The 21,795-nt window shown below is 35.9% G+C and overlaps 4 protein-coding genes and 1 long non-coding RNA gene across 6 annotated transcripts; 3 read left to right on the top strand and 2 right to left on the bottom strand.

The window, feature by feature from the left end:
• Nucleotides 1-3,047: 3,047 nt before the first annotated feature.
• On the bottom strand, nucleotides 3,048-4,930 carry LOC111777597. Its single transcript, XM_023657264.1, has 4 exons — nucleotides 4,781-4,930; nucleotides 4,611-4,698; nucleotides 4,056-4,527; nucleotides 3,048-3,570 (listed from the first exon to the last, which is right to left on the bottom strand). Exons 1-4 carry the CDS (start codon nucleotides 4,806-4,808, stop codon nucleotides 3,229-3,231), a joined length of 930 nt encoding a protein of 309 aa, XP_023513032.1. The 5' UTR covers nucleotides 4,809-4,930; the 3' UTR covers nucleotides 3,048-3,228.
• Nucleotides 4,931-8,688: 3,758 nt separating this feature from the next.
• Nucleotides 8,689-12,046, top strand: LOC111776934 (MLO-like protein 6). The gene is made up of 14 exons (XM_023656353.1): nucleotides 8,689-8,894; nucleotides 9,083-9,140; nucleotides 9,221-9,474; nucleotides 9,551-9,667; nucleotides 9,735-9,795; nucleotides 9,875-9,963; nucleotides 10,115-10,189; nucleotides 10,274-10,368; nucleotides 10,462-10,511; nucleotides 10,597-10,637; nucleotides 10,729-10,938; nucleotides 11,020-11,087; nucleotides 11,179-11,239; nucleotides 11,313-12,046. The coding sequence occupies exons 1-14, from the start codon at nucleotides 8,772-8,774 to the stop codon at nucleotides 11,799-11,801; spliced, it is 1,791 nt and encodes a 596-aa protein (XP_023512121.1). The 5' UTR covers nucleotides 8,689-8,771; the 3' UTR covers nucleotides 11,802-12,046.
• Nucleotides 12,047-13,562: 1,516 nt separating this feature from the next.
• LOC111777050 (syntaxin-71-like) lies at nucleotides 13,563-16,358 on the top strand. The gene is made up of 6 exons (XM_023656492.1): nucleotides 13,563-13,774; nucleotides 15,243-15,486; nucleotides 15,548-15,673; nucleotides 15,791-15,872; nucleotides 15,951-16,056; nucleotides 16,252-16,358. The coding sequence occupies exons 1-5, from the start codon at nucleotides 13,563-13,565 to the stop codon at nucleotides 15,977-15,979; spliced, it is 693 nt and encodes a 230-aa protein (XP_023512260.1). The 3' UTR covers nucleotides 15,980-16,056; nucleotides 16,252-16,358.
• Nucleotides 16,359-16,452: 94 nt separating this feature from the next.
• On the top strand, nucleotides 16,453-16,951 carry LOC111776890. Its single transcript, XR_002812318.1, has 3 exons — nucleotides 16,453-16,515; nucleotides 16,637-16,762; nucleotides 16,880-16,951. It is a non-coding gene; the product is annotated as an uncharacterized LOC111776890 (long non-coding RNA).
• A 241-nt stretch (nucleotides 16,952-17,192) lies between these two features.
• On the bottom strand, nucleotides 17,193-21,565 carry LOC111776889 (DNA polymerase epsilon subunit C-like). 2 transcript variants are annotated; one of them, XM_023656287.1, is made up of 5 exons: nucleotides 21,391-21,564; nucleotides 19,332-19,737; nucleotides 19,121-19,205; nucleotides 17,566-17,607; nucleotides 17,193-17,448 (listed from the first exon to the last, which is right to left on the bottom strand). In XM_023656287.1, exons 1-5 carry the CDS (start codon nucleotides 21,468-21,470, stop codon nucleotides 17,375-17,377), a joined length of 687 nt encoding a protein of 228 aa, XP_023512055.1. In that variant the 5' UTR covers nucleotides 21,471-21,564; the 3' UTR covers nucleotides 17,193-17,374. The 2 variants fall into 2 exon arrangements, with proteins under 2 accessions (XP_023512055.1, XP_023512056.1); XM_023656288.1 differs by lacking the exons at nucleotides 19,121-19,205; nucleotides 19,332-19,737 and adding an exon at nucleotides 20,774-20,858 and having other exon boundaries at nucleotides 20,985-21,565.
• Nucleotides 21,566-21,795: the final 230 nt, after the last annotated feature.

Below are 21,795 nucleotides of genomic sequence, written 5' to 3'. Positions count from 1 at the left end.
AAAAAAAAAAAAAAAAAAAAAAAAAAAAAAAAAAAAAAAAAAAAGGGAAAGATACGTAACATCATGGTTAGAGACAGTGAGAGGTCACACCAACAATTGTCGCCAAAATAAATAAATAAATAAATAAGAAAAATATTAAAACCCTTTATATTAAAGGCGTAAACACCCACTGTCCCCTCTCCAATTCCAAATCTCAATTTTACCCTCCAAGAAAATTTAATTACACATTAGTCTTAATTATTTGGAAGGGTAACAATGGTAATTGTATAAATTATAGTAATAAAGCGTAATTCCAAGGGTTTCAAAGGACCATGTTGCAAATAAATAATAACTTTTTGTTGCTTCCCTTCCAAATATCTAAAAAAGGTGGGGAGGAAATTAAAAAAAGTGAAAAGAAAAGGTGTTAATTAGCAAAATTTCTGAATGTGTTGTTGTTTTATTTGACACTTTAATCAATATATGTGTTGTCGGGTAGATTTTGTCTGTATTAGTGTCTTTTTGCTTTAATCGCCCGCATCTTTCGTACTATTTCTCATATGTCCCTGTCTCCCCAAACCCATTCTTATTCTCGTTTCCTTTCTTTTGCAACCCAACCCCCCGTCTTCCGTTTATTTACACTTTTCACCCCTTCTCTCGCTCAAGGGGAAGGGGGAGAAGTGAAATTAATCAATAATTGAAGGGGCAGGCAGCAAATTCTTGGGGTTTTGTGAAGGTGCAATAATTTAATGATATATTAATGGATAAGTTATTTNAAAAAAAAAAAAAAAAAAAAAAAAAAAAAAAAAAAGAGTTTGAAAATGGTGGTTTAATTTCGGCTTATTTATGTATCCAAACAAAACAAAGGAATCCAACCAGTTTTAATATTATAATAAATAAATAAATAAATAAATAAATGGAGGTGGTGGGCCCAGCTTTAGAGGGGGACAAATGGTATCCCCATGATGGCAAACTTGCAATTGGAGCATCGTAGGAATAATTACTTGCTTTTAACAAAGTTTCAATCCTCTACTCCAAACCCAACTTCATACTCACAAATATCCTCTATTTATTATTTTATTTATTTATTTATTTATTTATTCTCGGGTTTTTTTAAATCGTCTAATTTTCTAACAACGAGCTCAAACCGTATGAATTTTATGTTAATTGATTTATACTATATAGGTTGAGTTGGAAAAATCTTTTGAACCAACTCGAAATTTCGAGTTTGTTCGGTTGGTAACTAGAGTTACAAGGATTAGGTTGGATTGACTAGTCGGGTTATTTTTTTTAATCATTTAAAAAATTATACTTATCCACCAAACATGTTATATTCATAATTAAAATCTCATAAAATTCAAATATCAAACGTTCACGAGTCATAATGTATCACTAACATCACCCACAAACATAAAATATTCTTATTCTTCATGATAATTGTAAAAGTAGGACACGATTGGGTTGTAACCCTATTTTCGGGTTGACTCAACTCAAAAAATGTCAACCAACCCCCCAAAAAAAAAAAAAAAAAACATCTTAATCTAGGTTGGATGAACTTTGGAACCACTTGAACACTCCTAGTTCATATACTTACAACGGTCGCATCGCATGTAGGTCTAAAAGAAGGATGCTTACGAGAGAGTTTCGAGTTTTCCGACAGGTCAAATCTCAATTGCCTATTCGGTGCTCGAGAAGGTTCCGCATGGATTGGTAGAGTGAACAAAAAATAATAATAATAATAATAATAATCTTGAATAGAAACTGATAGTAAAGTTTGATTGACTAAAGATGTAAAGGGAGAAAGAAACAGAAAGAAAAGGAAACAAAAACAGAATCTTAAAGATGTTTTATTTAATGATTTTGTTAGAAGATATGTTGAGAAACAGTTGAGATGAAGGGAAATGGGCCTGTAGTGGGCCTGTAGTGGGCCTCTGGTGGCTGTCCCCTTTTGGATTTTGAAATATCCAATCAAACGTAGGATGCTCAAAACATTGTTGGGACAATTGGGCCGACATGTTTTGTTGGATAATTCGGTCTCATATATCTATCGTTGTTCAACATTATTATGGTCACAGGGCCCAATATCTATCAATTGCCCCTCCCTCAATGTACTTTTTATAAATATTTTTAAATTATAAACTCAATCGAGATTTGGAACGGTGTGACGATGACCTGATATGGTATGGCGGTCTTTGGAACCGGTCACTAAGTTTTGGATTTGTTGGTGCATCAAATATATAATTTGGGAGTTGGGATCGAACGTTTGACCTTAAAAGAGGTAATTTGCACTTTATCTGTTGAACGAGAACGAGAACAAGATGGAGAAATATATTTAAAAAGAGGAAACATAAAAGAGGAATGTTAGGGAAGGAAAGGGGGAAACAATGAGAAAAAATGAAAAAGGAGGGGCAAGTTATGTCAATAAATGAAGTGGTGTGGAGGGTAGGGGACATGTCAAATTTAAATGGGAGGGTTTTGTAAGAGAGCATAAACCCTAGGGACCAATTTGTAAGGACAATTATGTGATGTCAACAACTAAAATGTCCTTTTTTTTTTGCAATTATTTCTTTTTTCTCATGGGACCATCTTTGCTTCCTTGCTTGTTGAGATGATTGATGGACCTTTCCCTAGCTAATCGCATGACTAGACCCAAAAATTTATTGATTCTCGATAGATAAGATAGTACTTACAAACCCTCACTTCAAGATGATCGAACTAACAAAAAAAAAAAACGGACACTTTAACATACTAAATGTGAAATCCCACATCAATTGGAGAGAGGAACAAGTACCAGCAAGGATGTTAGACCCGAAAGGGGTTAGATTGTGAGATCTCATATCAGTTGGAGAGGAGAACCTAGAAACCTCTTCCTAGGAGACACGTTTTAAAAACCTTGAAGGGAAATTCAAAGAGAAAAGTCTAAACATAACAATATCTGTCTAAAGATAACAATATCTGTTCCTAGGAGACACGTTTTAAAAACCTTGAAGGGAAATTTAAGGAGAAAAGTCTAAAGATAACAATATCTATTAATGGTGAGCTTAGGCTGTTACCCCACCCCACCGCAGATGGAATACTAACGGGTATGCCATATATTATATATAACTTGAATAACATTAAACAATACTTAAGTCATTTGCCTAGTCTACGAAATGGAATGTGAAAAAGGCAATGCCAAGCACAAAGGACAGTACATTCATTTACACAACACAAGCACAGTAATGGCTATGAACTAAGGCTATAAAATCAAGTTCACCTGTCAGCTTTGATGGATCTGTCCGGTTCTACAGACAAAGAATTTGGGCATCTTTGACTTGTCTCGGTTCCTAGCTCGCCGACATCGGCTCCCACAATCTCATCTTTGTCAAGTTTACTGCTACTGATTTCTGGTGTCCCAGATTCCATTGCCGCAATCTGATGATCTTTGTTGATTTCACTGCCACAAATTTCAGTGGACGGATTCTTGGGGCCACCATTGTCGTCATCTTGAATTAAGCCGTAGCTAAGTCTCACATCTTTCCATTCAGTGTTCATTGATAGATGCTCATGTCGAGTCAAGTAACGCTTTAGTTCCACTTTGAGGTTCCTGATCGGCTGTTAAAATAACCCACATATCATCATAAATCTGAAGGTAAAAACAGAACTCCGAGCAAATCCAAAAGATCACAGAGAAATTCAGGGAAAATCTTGTTCTTATTGCCACAAATTCAAGACTGGAATGCTGATGAACATGCGAATAGGAAAGAAAGAAGAAGATACTCTCTCCAGTTAGATGTTTCACAAACAGGATTCTCTGTAATTTCATAACATCATTAAAAGAAAAATGCTCTGCCCAATTCAGTGGAGGACAATTTAAATGGATATTTTCCCCAGAAAATCCAAACCCATATTGGCATCTCAGTGTTTCAGATCAAATAACTTCTTTTCTATAGTTCTAAGCTCATAAACACCTCATAAACACTACCAAAGCTATGTGATTAACTACTGGTTCTGATAAACTTACTTAAATTAACCTTAATTATCATAAAGGCAAAGATAATTAACTGGATATGATGTTCAAATATGTAATTTACACTAACCTCGGCATTGCAGACATAAGCAAGGCGAAAGAAATCAGCCGACACAAAATGCTTGCCAGCGGACTCAGCCAATTTGATCTGAGCAACCCAATATGACGAGGTCTCCATCTTGTCAAAACGGCAGTTACTACACTTTTCCGCCGTATGGTAAGGGGTGCCGGCGTTCTTCGACTTCAACAAACGAGGTCTTATCACTGGTGTCTGAGGCTCTACGACGTCGTTCTGAACTCGCAGATCCTTAAGGGCCGTTTCCGTAACTTGCTGTTTGATGCTATGGCTCTTTTTCTTCGGCCTCGGATTCAATTTTTCATTAATCTTCTGATCAGCAGTAACATTGACCGCGATTTGAGGTAATCGGGTGGATTTAGGTTGTTTCTTAATAGCTCCAATTAAGGGCTTAGCTAAGGGCTTTTCATTTACTGGCTTGATCGGTATGTTCGAGCTTCGAACAGTTCCGAAAACTCGTTTCTGTCTAATTGTAATAACAAGATTCAAACCCTAATACAGAAGAACTCGATTCAGAATGAAACTGAGAATAATAAAGCGATGTAGTACCTGGAAATCGGAGGTTGATAGGCGGTGATTTTCGGTGCTTCGTAGGATGGCTTTCGGATGAATTTCGGTTTCGAGGAAAGGGATTTCGCTGCCGATTCGAATCAAATTTGGAAAAATCAGTAATGAAATTCAGAGGAAATGAATGACGAAAAACGGAAACGGATCAATACCTGGAATCTGAGTAAGTTTAGGATCCATTAATTGCAATGAATGTAGTGAACGGAATTGAATTAACGCCGATCTTTCAGCAAATCAAGATCTGTGGAAACAGGAGAGGAGGGAGAAGAACCGTAAAGGATCAGATGGAAATTTGAAACTTCAAAACTTGAAAAAGGGCGCCAATGGGTTCTAATTTAATCAAATGGGCCGTGTTTCGACCCACATGGGCTCAGTTTCCAAGCCCATTAATGATCTCTTTTTTTTATATATATATATTTAATAATTCAAAAAAATAAAAATAAAAATCAATTTTCATTTTATTAAATTAATTTATTCTCGTATATAAATTTAAATTTTATGTCTCATATAACATCAACTTTACGATCGTTTTACCTAAAATTCTTACAAAAGCTAAATAGCACTATCAGATCGTTCTAGATCACTGTTTTGTACCTTAATTTTTATCGAAATCTCATATTTTAAAAGAAACGATAGACAGAATTCACGGATATTTCTTATTTTCTCGTCTCGCACTATCCATCGATAGTAACCTTTGATCGAAGCTCAACAATTAATTGAGCGTTGACTTTGGTTCCGAATAAAGTATGGGTTATGATGGTTCGTGGAAATTGCAGTCATGAGTTCCCACCTAATTTCCTTTGATCCGGTTTCTACCGTTACTTTGTGAGTGGGAGAAGTCTAGATTTGTATGACTCATATAGTCTAAAAGTATAAGTCATGTGGACAAATATTTATTTCAATTTTACATTTTAAATTTGAAAGTTTTAATGATTTAAAAAAAAAAGACTAAAATAAATATGTTTATGCGTTAATTTTGAATGAAAATATTTTGAACGAAAGTTCTCTATTTATAATTATTTATAGAGAAATATGGTAAATTATAAATAATATGGGAAGAACAATAAAAATGAAGAATAATAAATTAATACAATATACAAATATTGTAAGCGTAATATAAAGCAAATATCTAAATATTTGACTTATAATAAACGGTCAACTATCCTTATCATTTTGTTTTAAATGTACCTTACCCTTAATATTTGTATTATGTAAAAAAAATAAAAAAAAAATAATTAAAGAGTAGAATTAATACTTTTTACCTTTATGAAAAAGTTTAAATTTTTTTTTTACGATCAATATAAGGACAAAAGCGTCTATCCCACTTCATAAATTATTTTTGAACTTTTTAATATTACTTTAAAAATTCAAGAGTATTATTTATTTATTTTTTAATTTTTTAAACTATTTTTTAAGTTTTTTAAAAAATAGACGTTAATGAAATTTTTGAAATTAACGGTCCTGGCGATAAGAGTATTTTTATTGTTTAAAAAAAAAATTAAGAATATTAGTGACTAAATAAAACTTCAACAATAATTATGGTTGGTTAACAATAAAATTATTGTTAATTAAAATATTTAAATAAATAAATAAATAAAACTCCGTTAAATTAGCGGAAAAGAGAAGGATTATTAAGTTAATTAACAAAATGATTGAAACCGGTGACCGGGGCATTAGGTCTTCTTTCATATTAAGATATAAATTTTTTAAATTATTAATCAGATCTCATTAAAACAATTTATTTAAACATAGGGGTGAAGAGACTTGGTCGCCCTTCGCTTCTGTACTAAACAAACATTTATTTAAAAACTAATGGATTTAGATTGTTCATTAACTTGTTCGCTTAAAGACTAATTACTTCTAGAAGGAAGAATACGCTATGTTAATTAAAAGACAAAATTATGCATTTTTTTTAATCGATAATTTATAATTCACGACTCTTCGTCATTTTTATTTGATTTTATTTTTTTCATTCAAACTAAGTTTCACATTTTTATTAATATTATTATTCCCGTATTTTGACTCGTTAACGATTATTTTCAAAGAAGCGATGATGAATTATCTAATACGTTTTTTAATACTTTTTTTAAATATTTGTAAAACTTTTTAATATAATTTTATTGGTGACACTTACAGCAAACTTATTTAATTTGCAGTCCAAATATAATAATAAAAGGAGGCTTTATTTAGTTGTGATTTAAAAATAAAAATAAAATAGGAATTAATAAATGGAGGGTTTCTTATATTGACCGCAGAGTTCGGGTTAATTAAATTAAAATTTAAAAAAATAAAAAGAAAATAGAAGTGGGTCTGATACGCTAATACGTTATAAATTTTTATTTTTAATATTAAATTTTAATTTGAGATTTAAAATGACTGATTAAATACTACGTCGTTTTAGTTTTTTGTTTCATGATAAAATCTAATTTAATTGATTTTGTGTAATTAATAATTAACATGTTTTAAGCATGATTAAACTACAACACATATTATATTGGCTGATGAGAATAAATAAATAAAATAAAATAAAATATTTGATTGCTATTTCCAAGGGTAAAGATGTAATTTGAAAATACAAAAAGATATTTACAATAATCATTAATCTTTTAAATAAAATTTCATTTTAGTTCTTAATCAAAAAATTAATTTAATTGTTTTAAAAACTCTATCTTCTTTTATTTTTTATTATTCCATAACGGTTATGGTTATCCATTATGTGTTGCCCATGGCAGCATCTGTGTTGCATGCCAAATCCCCGTGCTATACTGATTTATTGCTTTCATGATATATAGTTTTTTTATTATATTTTTTAGTAATATAATTTTTTTGACAAAATCATGTATACGTATGATAGACTAAAAATAATGTATTATAAGGGATGTGACTAGTTGTCAATTCTTTATTATCTCTTAATTATATGTTATTATTTAAGCAGTAATCCAAAAATCTCTGTGCTTTATATTCTCTAAAACCTTGAGTATACGTCGTTCGTCCGACCATAGACTACCTGAATTTGAGTAGGTTGATACATTCGATGCTGAAAGTGAGTGTCGAACATCCCGACGGTCCAGAATGGTGTGGTCGCAAGGAGCGGCTGCATTTATAATATTATGAAAAATGGTCTACATGACGGTCCAGAATTGCGATCTAAAGGAACCAGCGGGTCCGCATTCTACGCTCAATTACGTGTCAACACGTGTAAGGATTAATTTTAATTGCTGACGTGTGTAAACATGATTCGTCGTTGACATATTCAAACATTACAAACAAAGCCCTTTTTTTTGGGACCTTTTACCATACGTCAAGAATTAGGTCTAGAGAATTAAATTAAATTTTCGGACTCAATTCACTAATTACTTATATAAGATTTATTTATTTAAATGATAATTAAAAAAAAAACACATTTAATATAAATAAATAATTAAAAATGAATGGATATCACATTCAAACTAGAGTAATGTTATAAACTTTATTTTAAAAATTAAAATTACTTAATATATATATATATTCACAACCAACTGATCTAATTATCACTCCATCATTTGAAATAATAATATTAATATATAATAAGCTCTAATGCATTAAATCTCATCTTCAAGTATATAATCTATTGTTTTATATATATATATATATAATTAAACTGTAATAAAATAAAAATAAAATAAAATTCAAACAAATGGTGTGGATTCAAAATCACTAATAAGTTGATAATAAGTACAAGAAAAAGTAAGAGAAATTAATTGTTATTATTTTTTAGAAGAAATGTCTATGTTACAAAATGTTTGACTAATTAAATTATAATTAATTGTACACAACTTGGCTGAGGATTTATGGTACCAATATTTTTTACAAAAAATAAAATAAATACTAAATAAATACAAAAATAGAGACTGAAGCCGCTGGGACTCTATAAAAATGGAATTAAATTAACCGCAAGACGCCATTTTTAAAAAAATTGATATTTATAAATATAAAAAATTTTAATTTTAATTTTAATTTAATTGAATTTATATTTATTTATCTGTTCATTTGTTCCACGCGTTATAAAGTCAAAGTCATCGTCTTCCACTCTCAGCTTCCCCCAATTTAAATCCCTCTCAGTTTCTTCCTTCAAATCTACACTCTCTTTCCCAGAAAACCACCATGGCCGGAGGTGGCGCCGGAAGGTCCTTGGAAGAGACGCCGACGTGGGCCGTCGCCGTCGTTTGTTTCGTTCTGGTTCTGATTTCCATTATCATCGAACACATTCTCCATCTCATCGGAAAGGTAAAAAAAAAAAAAAAAAAAACCATCAACCTTTTTTTTGCTTTGTTTGGAAGAAATTTGTCGATCTGGTTTATAATCAAAGAATATTATCTCGAATGATTTGAGGCCTTTTAGAGGTTATGCTCAAATTAGATAATATCATACTATTGCAGTGAGTCATGTTGATTGGACCATATTGATGTTTGCAGTGGCTAAAGAAGAAGCACAAACGAGCTCTTTACGAAGCTCTGGAGAAGATCAAATCTGGTACCAAACTCATCCATCATTGATATCAATCGCTGAATCTCTTGATATCAATTTCTAAACACCCAATTCTTCAATTACAGAGTTGATGCTGTTGGGGTTCATTTCTCTGCTGCTGACGGTCGGACAGAGCTTAATCACTAATGTTTGCATACCCCCAGAAGTCGCCGCCACGTGGCATCCATGCAGCCCTAAAAAAGAGCTGGAGTTAACCCAAGCTCATGACTCGATCGACTCCGACAATAGTCGCCGGAAACTTCTCGCCATGTCCCCTGTTAATGCCACTTTCCGCCGTGTCCTCGCCGCGGCCGGTGGATCCGACAAATGTGCTGAGAGGGTATATTAAACGACGTCGGAGTGTGTGTTTTTAAAATTAAATTCTTTATTTATTAAATTAAAATAATTAAACGTAGGGGAAAGTTCCGTTCGTGTCGGAAGGAGGAATCCATCAGCTGCATATATTCATCTTCGTATTGGCCGTTTTCCATGTTCTGTACTGTGTCTTAACTTTAGCTTTGGGTAATGCCAAGGTACGTGGAAATTCATTTTATTAATTTTTTTTTTCTTGTCGGTTCATAATTAATTATAAATAAATAGATGAGGAGCTGGAAGTCGTGGGAAAACGAAACGAGGACGGTCGAGTACCAATTTTCACATGGTAAATTAAAATTCCCCGAAATTATATATTTTATTAATGAATTCTCGTGCGAACTAACATTTGTATTTAAACACGACAGATCCAGAACGGTTCCGTTTTGCAAGATACACGTCGTTCGGGCGAAGACATTTGAGTTTCTGGACCAAATCGCCCTTCCTCATGTGGATCGTAAGCCAAACCAACTCATTTATGTTAATTTAATTAAATAATTAATTAACGCATTAATTAACATGAAAGACTCTACGAATTCACGTGCTTTCTTATTCAAATATCTTTATATTTTAAAGTTTAAATCTTTTTTTTTTTTTTGTTGGGATAGGTTTGTTTCTTCCGACAATTTGTTCGGTCCGTTCCTAAGGTTGATTACTTGACTTTAAGACATGGTTTCGTCATGGTTAGTTCTATTTTTTTCTTTTCCACGTCATTTATTAATAATAATATTATTATTATTTAAAATAATTAATAATTATTGGAACAGGCACACCTGGCACCGCACAGCGACCAGAAATTTGACTTTAGGAAATACATCAAGCGATCGCTGGAAGAAGATTTCAAGGTGGTTGTCAGTATCAGGTTGAGTATTATTTCAAATCAGTCCCTATGAATTGATTTATTTACATTTCATACCCATAATGTTAGCTAAATTAATTAAATGCTCACTTACAGCCCACCCATCTGGTTCTTCGCTGTACTCTTCCTGCTTTTCAATACCCACGGTGAGTAAAATTAAATTAATAAACGGAATTATTTTTTAATGAATTAAAAATAATTATAATTATTATATATTTTGGGGTTTTGCAGGGTGGAGGGCTTATCTATGGCTGCCATTTGTGCCATTAATTGTAAGATGAAAAATATTTGGGGTGAAATTGATATTATTGGGATATTGAGGGGGCGTTGGTTAATTAATATAAATTGTGTACGTACGTGCAGATTGTGTTATTGGTGGGGACTAAGTTGCAAGTGATAATTACGAAAATGGGCCTGAGGATTCAGGAACGAGGGGAGGTGGTGAAGGGTGTCCCGGTGGTCGAACCGGGGGACGACCTGTTTTGGTTCAACCGGCCCCGGCTCATTCTTTATCTCATCAATTTTGTGCTCTTTCAGAATGCCTTTCAGCTTGCTTTCTTTGCTTGGACTTGGGTATTATTATTTTTATATATTATTTTTTTTAATTGCTTTTTTAATTTTTTTTAAATAAATACTTTTTTATTAATTTTACAGAAAGAATTCGGGATGAAATCTTGTTTTCACGAGCATATCGAAGATTTGGTGATCAGAATAACAATGGGGTAACTTTAATTATTTAATTACTGTCGGTCACATGGTAAATAATTTTTATAAATCGTAATAAAGTGATTGTGTTTTGTATTATTGCAACAGAGTTCTCGTTCAAATCCTTTGCAGTTACGTCACGTTGCCTCTCTACGCCCTCGTCACACAGGTGCGTGACTCAAATTAGTTATATTCCAAAACTGTATAATATGTATAATTTTTTTTTTTTTTTTTTCATGAAGATGGGTTCGACGATGAAGCCAACGATTTTCAACGATAGAGTAGCGACAGCGTTGAGAAACTGGCACCACACGGCTCGCAAACACATAAAGCAAAATCGGGGGTCGATGACGCCGATGTCGAGTCGCCCTGCTACGCCCTCCCACCACATGTCACCAGTGCACCTTCTCCGCCACTATCGAAGCGAATTGGACAGTTTCCATACCTCTCCTAGAAGATCAAATTTCGACAACGACCAATGGGATCCAGACTCCCCTTCGCCGTCGCACCATTTCCACCGCCGCCCTCTCGATGTCGAAGGCTCCAGTTCCCACAAACACCACCTCCATCGCAACATGGAGGTCAGCGATGCCGATATTGATAGAGATTCACCCCAAATCGACTCGACGACCCAGATACCAAATTTGAATGCGAATAATAACCGTGAGCAGCACGAGATTGACGTGGGCCCGAAGGAATTCTCGTTCGATAGAAGAGTCGATGGAGTATGAAGCTAATTTGATTTAATTAATTTTAGTTGTTGGGATGAAATTGAATAGATGGGGTGAGGCTAATGATTGGAGTCATTCTTTTTAAAATGATACAATTTTGACGCATTATTGTGTAAATTATACGTCACTTGGGGTGAAGGAGAGGAATGGTGAGGGTATTATGGTAAAAACGGAAGGAAAATCGTTGAGATTTGTAGAATAATTTATTGTTGGTTGATGTAAATGAAAGGTACATTTTAATTTTAGTTAGTGGCCCATAATTAATAAATTTATTAATATATATAATTTCTTTTTAAATGTTGAATGTGAATTGGGTTTTTGACTTTGGAAATTTATATATATTTTATTTCATTACTTTTATTATAAAATAAAAATACACGAACCACTTTGACAATGACTCTATCCATAATTCTAACGTCTTAATCTTAGTTCATTATTCTCGACCAATTGATTCTTCATCTTACCTATATATATGTAACGACCTATTCATTATCTTCGACCACCGCTAACACATATTGTCCTATTTGGACTTTCCCTTTCAAAACGCAAAACACATCGACTAGGAGAAGGTTTCCACATCCTTATAAATGGTGGTTTGTTCTCCTCCCAACCAATGTGGGACATCACAATCCACCACACTTCGGGGCCCAGCGTTCTTGCTGACACTCTTTCCTTCCTCCAATTGAATGAGACCGCCCCCAAATCCACCCCCTTTGGGGCCCAATGTTCTTACTGGCACACTGCTTCGTGTCTACCCCATTCGGGGAACAGCGAGAAGGCTGACACATCGTCTAACGTCTGGCTCTAATACCATTTGTAACGACCCAGATCCACTGCTAGCCGATATTGTTCTCTTTAGATTTTTTTCGGGCTTCCCTCACTGACACTCTTTCCTTCCTCCAATCGAATGAGACCGCCCCCAAATCTACCCCTCTTTGGGGGCCAGCGTCCTTACTGGCACACTGCTTCGTGTCTACCCCATTCGGGGAACAGCGAGAAGGCTGACACATCGTCTAACGTCTGACTCTAATACCATTTGTAACGACCCAGATCCACTGCTAGCCGATATTGTCATCTTTGAATTTTTTTCGGGCTTCCCTCAAGGATTTAAAACACGTTTGTTGGGGGGAAGGTTTCCACATCCATTTTTCCCTTTTCCAACCAACCAACGTGGGACATTGCAATAAATAAATAAATAAATATATATATATATAAAAGGTGGAGAAGTGGACGATAAATTTGAAAATATAAATTTATGATAAGACCGTAAAATTTAATTAACGAATTTAAATTTTATTGTAATTTAGCAAAAATAATTGAGTCATCACTTTAGGGATTTGGACCTATAATTATAATTAGCATTAATTATTTACTTTAATGTCAAACTCTAATAATTATTGTGGGACCAAATTGGTAATTTTATAAGCTTAGTACATAAAAAATAATCAAAGCAAAAGGATGTAAGAAAATTTTTAATTAAACAAATTCGTTAATTTTATATTTATATAAAAAAAGAATCGATATTATATTTCAGATATTTTCTCGAGCAAAACCCAGGCGGGACCCACCAACGAAATCCCCTCCCCCCTTCGACCTTCATCTCTATCCAATTCGCCCATTCAATCATTACTCCACATTTCCAGAATGACGAAACCCTAACCCCAAATCTTGTCGTCGTCTTCCACTAATTTCTCACCACTCTGTACAATTTCTTCCTCAGTCAAGATCAGATCCACGAATTTCTTCACCGGAGCGAGAAAAATGGAGATGGAGACGGCTGTGGGGGCGATTCTCGGCAGGCTAGGGCGCCACTGCTATGCAGTTTTGTGTTTAGGAGTGCTTCTTCTGACGGTTGCCGTCGTTCACTACGTCGGCGATGGAGAACCGACTGATCCTCGCGAGCGAAGCAAGCGCCGTCTTCGCACCTTGCACGGCGGCCGTGATCCGCCTCCGGTTTTCAATCGCGGTGTGTCGTAAACTGGAGCGCCCAGCGGTTAGGGCTGAATCCGATGCAATCGCTGCTTTTGTGATGATTTTGTAAAAGATTAATAAATAGTTGTAAATTACTTGCTTTCTTTCTTTCTAGATCTAAGCTTTTAATAACATTATTATATATTTTATTTCAGTTAAAAAATTAGTGTGAATTTACGAAAATAGCCCCGATGTAAGGGAAGCCATTTGGGGGTCTTCTCTGTTTATCTCTCATTTTTTTCCCCAAATCCACCTGATTCCGATCTTCTTCTCCGATTCTCAATCCCAATCCGCATCCTCCTCCACCTCCAGACGTGGCGTCGTCGCTCCTCACGGCGGCGACGGCTGGCCGTCGCCGTCTCGGCTCCACTTCTGCTTCCGTCTCTACTGGACTCGTTGGCGGTGGATCAAGCGGCGGCGGCGGCAACATGTAGAGGTTCTACACCGATGTTGCTCCAGGCTTGAAGATTTCTCCCACCGCCGTCCTCGTTATGAGCCTCTGCTTCATCGATTTCGTCCCCGTCCTCCACGTCTTTGGTAAGCTCTACCGCGCGAGATCCGCGGCTGGAGTTTAATCCTCTGTTCATTGTGTATAACGTGCTTTGAAATGTTCTAGTTTCCACTCACCTGATGATATAACGCTTTGTTTTCGGATTTTGCTCTGTAAATTTTACGATCGTTGTATCAAAAGAACCAGATCGTTCTTTAGCTGATATGAAGATGAACTGTTTCTCCTAGGTTTTATGATTAGATCATCTTTATTAGCAATTTGCTCGTCATTTCTGGTTTGTGTACGTTTTCTGATCGGTACTCACTCACACATTAGATTTCTTCCCCGCTGGACTTCTACATGATCTTGGGGTTTACTGATATTGATCGAGTTGAATTTTCGATAATTGAATCTATCCAGAAATCTAGATTTCGCCAATCTTTGGTAACGAAAGTCTCACGATAACATCCAAATGTCACTTTTAGATTCTGGAACGATGATCAAGGAAGAGTGTATGCAGGAATGCTGACTACTAATCGATAAATTTCATATTCAAACTTTACTTTGGAGGAATGCTGACTACTAATCGACAAATCGACAAATTTCATATTCAAACTTCACTTTGGATACGTTGGCATTACGAGAATAGTCGTTTTATATCAGGAAATAGTTTTACGAGAACAGTCGTTTTATATCATATCTTAGCTCTTAGCTCTTGAAATTAACGGGATTAGAGTGTGAAATTTCACTAGAAAAATAATTTTATTTAATTAATTTTGAGTATATTTGTAGAGATAAATAAAATAACTTATTAAGTAGTTTATTATTATTATTATTATTTAAAATTTTAGTTATTTAAAAATATGGTTACCCGCCATGGGGCATTGGTTCTGTTGCATATTCGAAACCGCTTTAAACGCCGGACGTCTGAGAGTGTGAGGGGGGAGAGGAGGTTTTCATGGTTGTCCAAAATGAAGAAGAAAACAATACTCCAACCATTTCTATCTCCACATTTCTGCTTCATTCTTCCTCCTGCCCTTGTTCTTCATCTCCCTCACCTGTGCCAAGATCACCTTAATCGATCTCATCTTCCGAGTAGATTCCGTTTGCCAGAGATACGAGAAGTATGATGTTCAGAAACAGCGCGAGCTCAATGCTTATGGTGATGGTGTATTTTCTCGCCTCTTCGCTGCCGTTGAACTCGAAATCCACGCTGCTCTTCAGGTTTTCCCGGTCATTGTCTTGTTGTTGTTGTTCTTCAATAACTTATCCAATTTAATTTTAGAAATCTGAAGTCGCCTCAACTGAGAAGATTAGGGCTGCTGCAGTTGCGATGAATGCCGAGGTTCGACGGAAGAAGGCCCGATTGATGGATGAAGTGCCGAAACTTTGTAAATTGGCTCGCAAGAAGGTGAAAATTCTGTCTTCTTGTTTAATTGAAGATGGTGAGATAGAATTCGAAGTTAAGGCTTTCTCTGTTCTGGTTTCTTTTCTTAATCGCCATGAATGTGATTGTTTATGATTATAGGTTAAAGGTGTTCCGAAAGAAGAGCTCGAGGTCGGAGATGATCTTGTTCTTGCGCTTCAAGAGAGGATTAAAGCGATACCAGGTAGTACCTCAGGAGACGAACAATCTGGAGGATGGGCGTCCTCCGCCTCATCTAACAATATCAAATTTGATTTGTCAGGTTTTACGCACTTTAGATGGAAACTTTGAGAGCGAATATTTAGAGCAAAGTGAAGAATCAAGTCAATTTCGAAACGAGTATGAAATGCGGAAGATGAAACGGGCATGTGAGTTTCTTTACCATTTTTATGCCATGGAAATTAGTTCTAAGCTCATTATAGACTACATTACTGAACACAAACTGTTAAAGATAAATCGAATGACATTGTACGAGTGAGTGAGAGCAAATCTAATCCTTTGTCAGTTTTGTTACGACGATGAGGTTGAGCTTCGAATGATCTGTGTGTCCATCATTTTTGCAGGACTAAGGTCTTGATATCATATCTGAAGGGTTGGATGTGCTTAAAAATCTGGTCCATGATATGAACGAGATGAGTGTTGAAGTATTTATTTATATAATCAAATTTACCTTAACCCATTAGCTTAAGCAAACTTTTAAGTAGTGAAATGAAAAGATATACAAATGACATGTTTAATTACCCTGTTTGGTTCTTGTAATTGATTTTTTATCCTTGTCCAGGAATTGAACAGCCCAAGTTCCATTAATTGACGAGATCGATTCAAAGGTATAGTTATAGAAGTTTGTTTCGTCAAGATTATCTGATGACAAGTTTCGTAGGTGGTTCTGCTTTTGACGTTTTTACAGGTAAATAAGGTGACTAATTAGATTAAAAATACCAATGTTAGGCTCAAGGAAACACTCTATGAGGTAACAGCAAGAATTGTATTTGAAGGTGAGATTCCAGCCAAAACTTCCAGCATCGATATCGTTCTTCTCTGTATAATTCTCGGAATCGCTGCTTACTTGTACAAGTGAGTTCTCTTTTTCCATCTTTCTCTAAAAATGTGTTAAGAAGAGGGAACTTTCCCAGAAGATTTTGAAGAAAAAACATGCGATTCTCTGCTAACACACATGTCATGTTTGTGCAGTATATGGAGCTGGGTTGGATTAAGAGCTTATTGTTCAAGTGGTTGAACTATGGGATAGCCCTGAGTTGCGAGGTAAATTTGGAAGAGCATTCATTGACTTCAATACTGCACTTCGATGATCTTCTTAGCTTTCTGTAGAATTTCTCCATTTCATTTCTGGATTTACTATCAAATATCTACCGTTTCCATTGAGCTTTATTAACTTAGTGTAATTGGAAGAAGTAAAATATAAAGAGAAGTATTTTTTGCCCTTATTTTCTGCTTTTGAGCCAATAGATTTGTTGGATTTGCTCAGGAAGAAAAAAGATCCATGTGTAAGAAGTAATAGTTTAATTATGTTAGATCTGAGATGTCGTTAATAAACTTACAGAACTGTACGGTGGGAAAATGAATGTTCTAACTTCCATGTATTCCCATTGACATGACAAAAAAAGATACCTAAACCTAACACATCCACAGAACAAGCTGAAGTGTTAGATTAAGATATCAAAAAGCCTAGTCTTTCCCTGATTCTGCCATGCTTCTTTCCTTCAATGCATCTTCAAACTTCAATTTCTCTGGGACGAAATCTGGAGACGAAAAAAAAAAAACATTTGTGACGTCTTATACGGCGTTTAGTAGTTCAAGAATCTTCCTAATAGTAGCAGTAGTTGAGCCTTAAGTAATAGGCATGGGTATGTACGTACCTGAAAGAAAGTCGTATCTCTTCCTTTTGCAAACTACTGATGCTGCAACAACAAAGGAGAATCTTACAACTACTTCAATAAAAATCTTACACATAACACAATGCCTCCTCTTTTCCTTTATTCGGGATAGAAGAAAATGCCTCCTTTTTTTCCTTTCTACCCCCACATTTTCCACCATCAAAATGTGGTCATAAGAAAAGAAGTATCTTCAGAATCCTCACAAGTGAAATTAATAGCAATAGTAGATAGATGAAGCAATAAGTAAAAACAAAAGGCTTATCAAAATTTTGTCGCCTAGCCAGATTATAGACACTTGAATTCACTTTCTAGAAATAGATAACAGAACAAAACAAAGGGAAGAGATCCAGGAGTCTTCCTGTTCTCTCCTCATCCAAATTGAAATTTCATACTAGACTCACAATCCCTCCCCATTTTTGTCTACCAAATATGTACTTCAATTTTCTCCCTTTCTCTTCCCTTGACCACCTACCTTACCGTTGTCCAAAAGGATTGCTAATATCAATTACTGGGAGATCCCACATCGGTTGGAGAGGAGAACGTACAATTTTTTATAAGGGTGTGGAAACCTCTCCTTAGCAGATGCGTTTTAAAACTTTGAGAGAAAGCCGAAAGAGGACAATATCTGCTAGCGGTGGACTTGGGCGGTTACAAATGGTATCAAAGCCAAACACCGGGCGATGTGTCAGTGAGGAGGCTGAGCCCCAAAGGAGGTGGACACGAGACAATGTTGGGTCTCGAAAGGGGGTGGATTGGGGGGTCCCACTGATTGGAGAAGGGAATGTGAAGGGGGGTGGATTGTGAGATCCCACATCAGTTGGGGAGGAAAACGAAGTCATTCTTTATAAGGGTGTGTAAACCTCTCTAACAGATGCGTTTTAAAACCTTAAAGGGAAGCCTGAAAGGGAAAGCTCAAAGAGAATAATATCTACCAGTGGTGGACTTGGGCTATTACAGTTACAAACCCCCTCCCCAACCAACTTATGCCCTTCCCAAGTATCAGATTCAACAACTTTCCTTCCACTGGCTTTTACTCTTCCATGTGAACTCATTGGGGATCTAGCTCTTTGAAAGCATAAAGCAATGCACTGATAATACAAATCAGTAATTCTCCACAACGCAATAGTTTGACAGATAGAGGCTCATATAATTCAAGTCCCTTAACAACCATGTAATTAGAGTAACCTAAATCTAAGGTCATAAACCATGTTAAACTATGACAGTGATCATGATATCTTCCTTGTCACTACTAAATAGCTGACCATCATGCTGTTATTCCTTTTGCAGCATGAATACAGAAAAAAAAAAAAACAGGACCAGCCATTCTCAAATCTGGTCCCTTGTATCGTGGGGAACATATGTTGAAACATTTCAGCTCATAAAAGGTAAAACCCTGTCATGGGCATACGATAGTGCAGTTGAAGTACACAACGATATAAGTCACAGGTCTAACTTTCTTTTTAGATCAGAACCAGACATGAAGGGTAAATGAAATGAAAATTGAGCATGATATCAAGATAGAGAATAGGAACATTACATAGATGCTTGTAAGCAAGAGACTTCTTGCGATCCTGAGCACAGCACGCATATGCATCCTTGCAAAATTGCACAAGAAACATCTCCTGCAACCAATTAAGAAGCTTACAGACCTTTAGAAACAAACAATGCCCATCCATCTTCCACCAACAAGAAAAGACCTAATTTTGAGCAATGCGTGTGTGGGGTGGGGTGGGGTGTTGAGGGCTTACCGTTGCTTTGTTGACGAGAAACAAAGCTTCCTGATTTATACGCAAATCAGAATTCTCATCCCTCATGATTTTCTTGATCCGATTCATTGGGAATTTATAAATCTTCTCCTCAACTTCTTCTTCTTCTTCTGCTTCTTCTTCTTCTTCTTCTTCTTCTGCATAGCCATTCTCTTCTTTCTTTCCATGATTCCGTTTAACTTTCTTCGATTTGGTGGTGTTAGGCGATTTACTCGTGGTTTCCACTCTGTCTTCTTCGGCATCGCCTGGAGCAGAAATGGGTAACACCTCGTTCTCCTTCACAGAGCCATTGCTAGTGTGCTTGTTGTTATTGTTGTTGTTGCTAACCTTCTTCTTCTTTGAATAAACCTTGTCGATTGTTCTGGCGTTGTTGTTGTTGTTGTTGTGGNCAATTACTGGGAGATCCCACATCGGTTGGAGAGGAGAACGTACAATTTTTTATAAGGGTGTGGAAACCTCTCCTTAGCAGATGCGTTTTAAAACTTTGAGAGAAAGCCGAAAGAGGACAATATCTGCTAGCGGTGGACTTGGGCGGTTACAAATGGTATCAAAGCCAAACACCGGGCGATGTGTCAGTGAGGAGGCTGAGCCCCAAAGGAGGTGGACACGAGACAATGTTGGGTCTCGAAAGGGGGTGGATTGGGGGGTCCCACTGATTGGAGAAGGGAATGTGAAGGGGGGTGGATTGTGAGATCCCACATCAGTTGGGGAGGAAAACGAAGTCATTCTTTATAAGGGTGTGTAAACCTCTCTAACAGATGCGTTTTAAAACCTTAAAGGGAAGCCTGAAAGGGAAAGCTCAAAGAGAATAATATCTACCAGTGGTGGACTTGGGCTATTACAGTTACAAACCCCCTCCCCAACCAACTTATGCCCTTCCCAAGTATCAGATTCAACAACTTTCCTTCCACTGGCTTTTACTCTTCCATGTGAACTCATTGGGGATCTAGCTCTTTGAAAGCATAAAGCAATGCACTGATAATACAAATCAGTAATTCTCCACAACGCAATAGTTTGACAGATAGAGGCTCATATAATTCAAGTCCCTTAACAACCATGTAATTAGAGTAACCTAAATCTAAGGTCATAAACCATGTTAAACTATGACAGTGATCATGATATCTTCCTTGTCACTACTAAATAGCTGACCATCATGCTGTTATTCCTTTTGCAGCATGAATACAGAAAAAAAAAAAAACAGGACCAGCCATTCTCAAATCTGGTCCCTTGTATCGTGGGGAACATATGTTGAAACATTTCAGCTCATAAAAGGTAAAACCCTGTCATGGGCATACGATAGTGCAGTTGAAGTACACAACGATATAAGTCACAGGTCTAACTTTCTTTTTAGATCAGAACCAGACATGAAGGGTAAATGAAATGAAAATTGAGCATGATATCAAGATAGAGAATAGGAACATTACATAGATGCTTGTAAGCAAGAGACTTCTTGCGATCCTGAGCACAGCACGCATATGCATCCTTGCAAAATTGCACAAGAAACATCTCCTGCAACCAATTAAGAAGCTTACAGACCTTTAGAAACAAACAATGCCCATCCATCTTCCACCAACAAGAAAAGACCTAATTTTGAGCAATGCGTGTGTGGGGTGGGGTGGGGTGTTGAGGGCTTACCGTTGCTTTGTTGACGAGAAACAAAGCTTCCTGATTTATACGCAAATCAGAATTCTCATCCCTCATGATTTTCTTGATCCGATTCATTGGGAATTTATAAATCTTCTCCTCAACTTCTTCTTCTTCTTCTGCTTCTTCTTCTTCTTCTTCTTCTTCTGCATAGCCATTCTCTTCTTTCTTTCCATGATTCCGTTTAACTTTCTTCGATTTGGTGGTGTTAGGCGATTTACTCGTGGTTTCCACTCTGTCTTCTTCGGCATCGCCTGGAGCAGAAATGGGTAACACCTCGTTCTCCTTCACAGAGCCATTGCTAGTGTGCTTGTTGTTATTGTTGTTGTTGCTAACCTTCTTCTTCTTTGAATAAACCTTGTCGATTGTTCTGGCGTTGTTGTTGTTGTTGTTGTGGGTCTTGTTTTTGGGGGCTGGTTTTGAAGTTCCCGCTTCTTTGCTCTTGGCTTCACTACTGGATTTTTTGGACGAAGCCATTGTTAAAGATCGGTGTTTGAGAATTTGGGGGAACTACGGGTCCTTTTTCACCACGAACCTATACACTGGCAAGTCATCGTCCTTAGATGAGGGGGGATTTTAATGTCCTTTTGCCCATATTTTATTTATTATCTTTTTTTTATCATTACATTTTAACTAATTTAACTATATTTAGATTCAAATTGTTTCATTATTTTCTTTTCATTGATAAATTATATTTTTATAATATATTATCTTTTAATACGTATATAGTTCAAATAGTTAGAATATTAACACTTCAATCAAAAGATTTAAAATTCAAATTTATAACCCACATTTTGATTAA

The sequence above is a fragment of the Cucurbita pepo genome, chromosome LG16, assembly GCF_002806865.2.
Source record: "Cucurbita pepo subsp. pepo cultivar mu-cu-16 chromosome LG16, ASM280686v2, whole genome shotgun sequence".
NCBI classification, from domain to species: Eukaryota; Viridiplantae; Streptophyta; class Magnoliopsida; order Cucurbitales; family Cucurbitaceae; genus Cucurbita; species Cucurbita pepo.
This window is presented reverse-complemented; position numbering and strand designations above follow the sequence as displayed.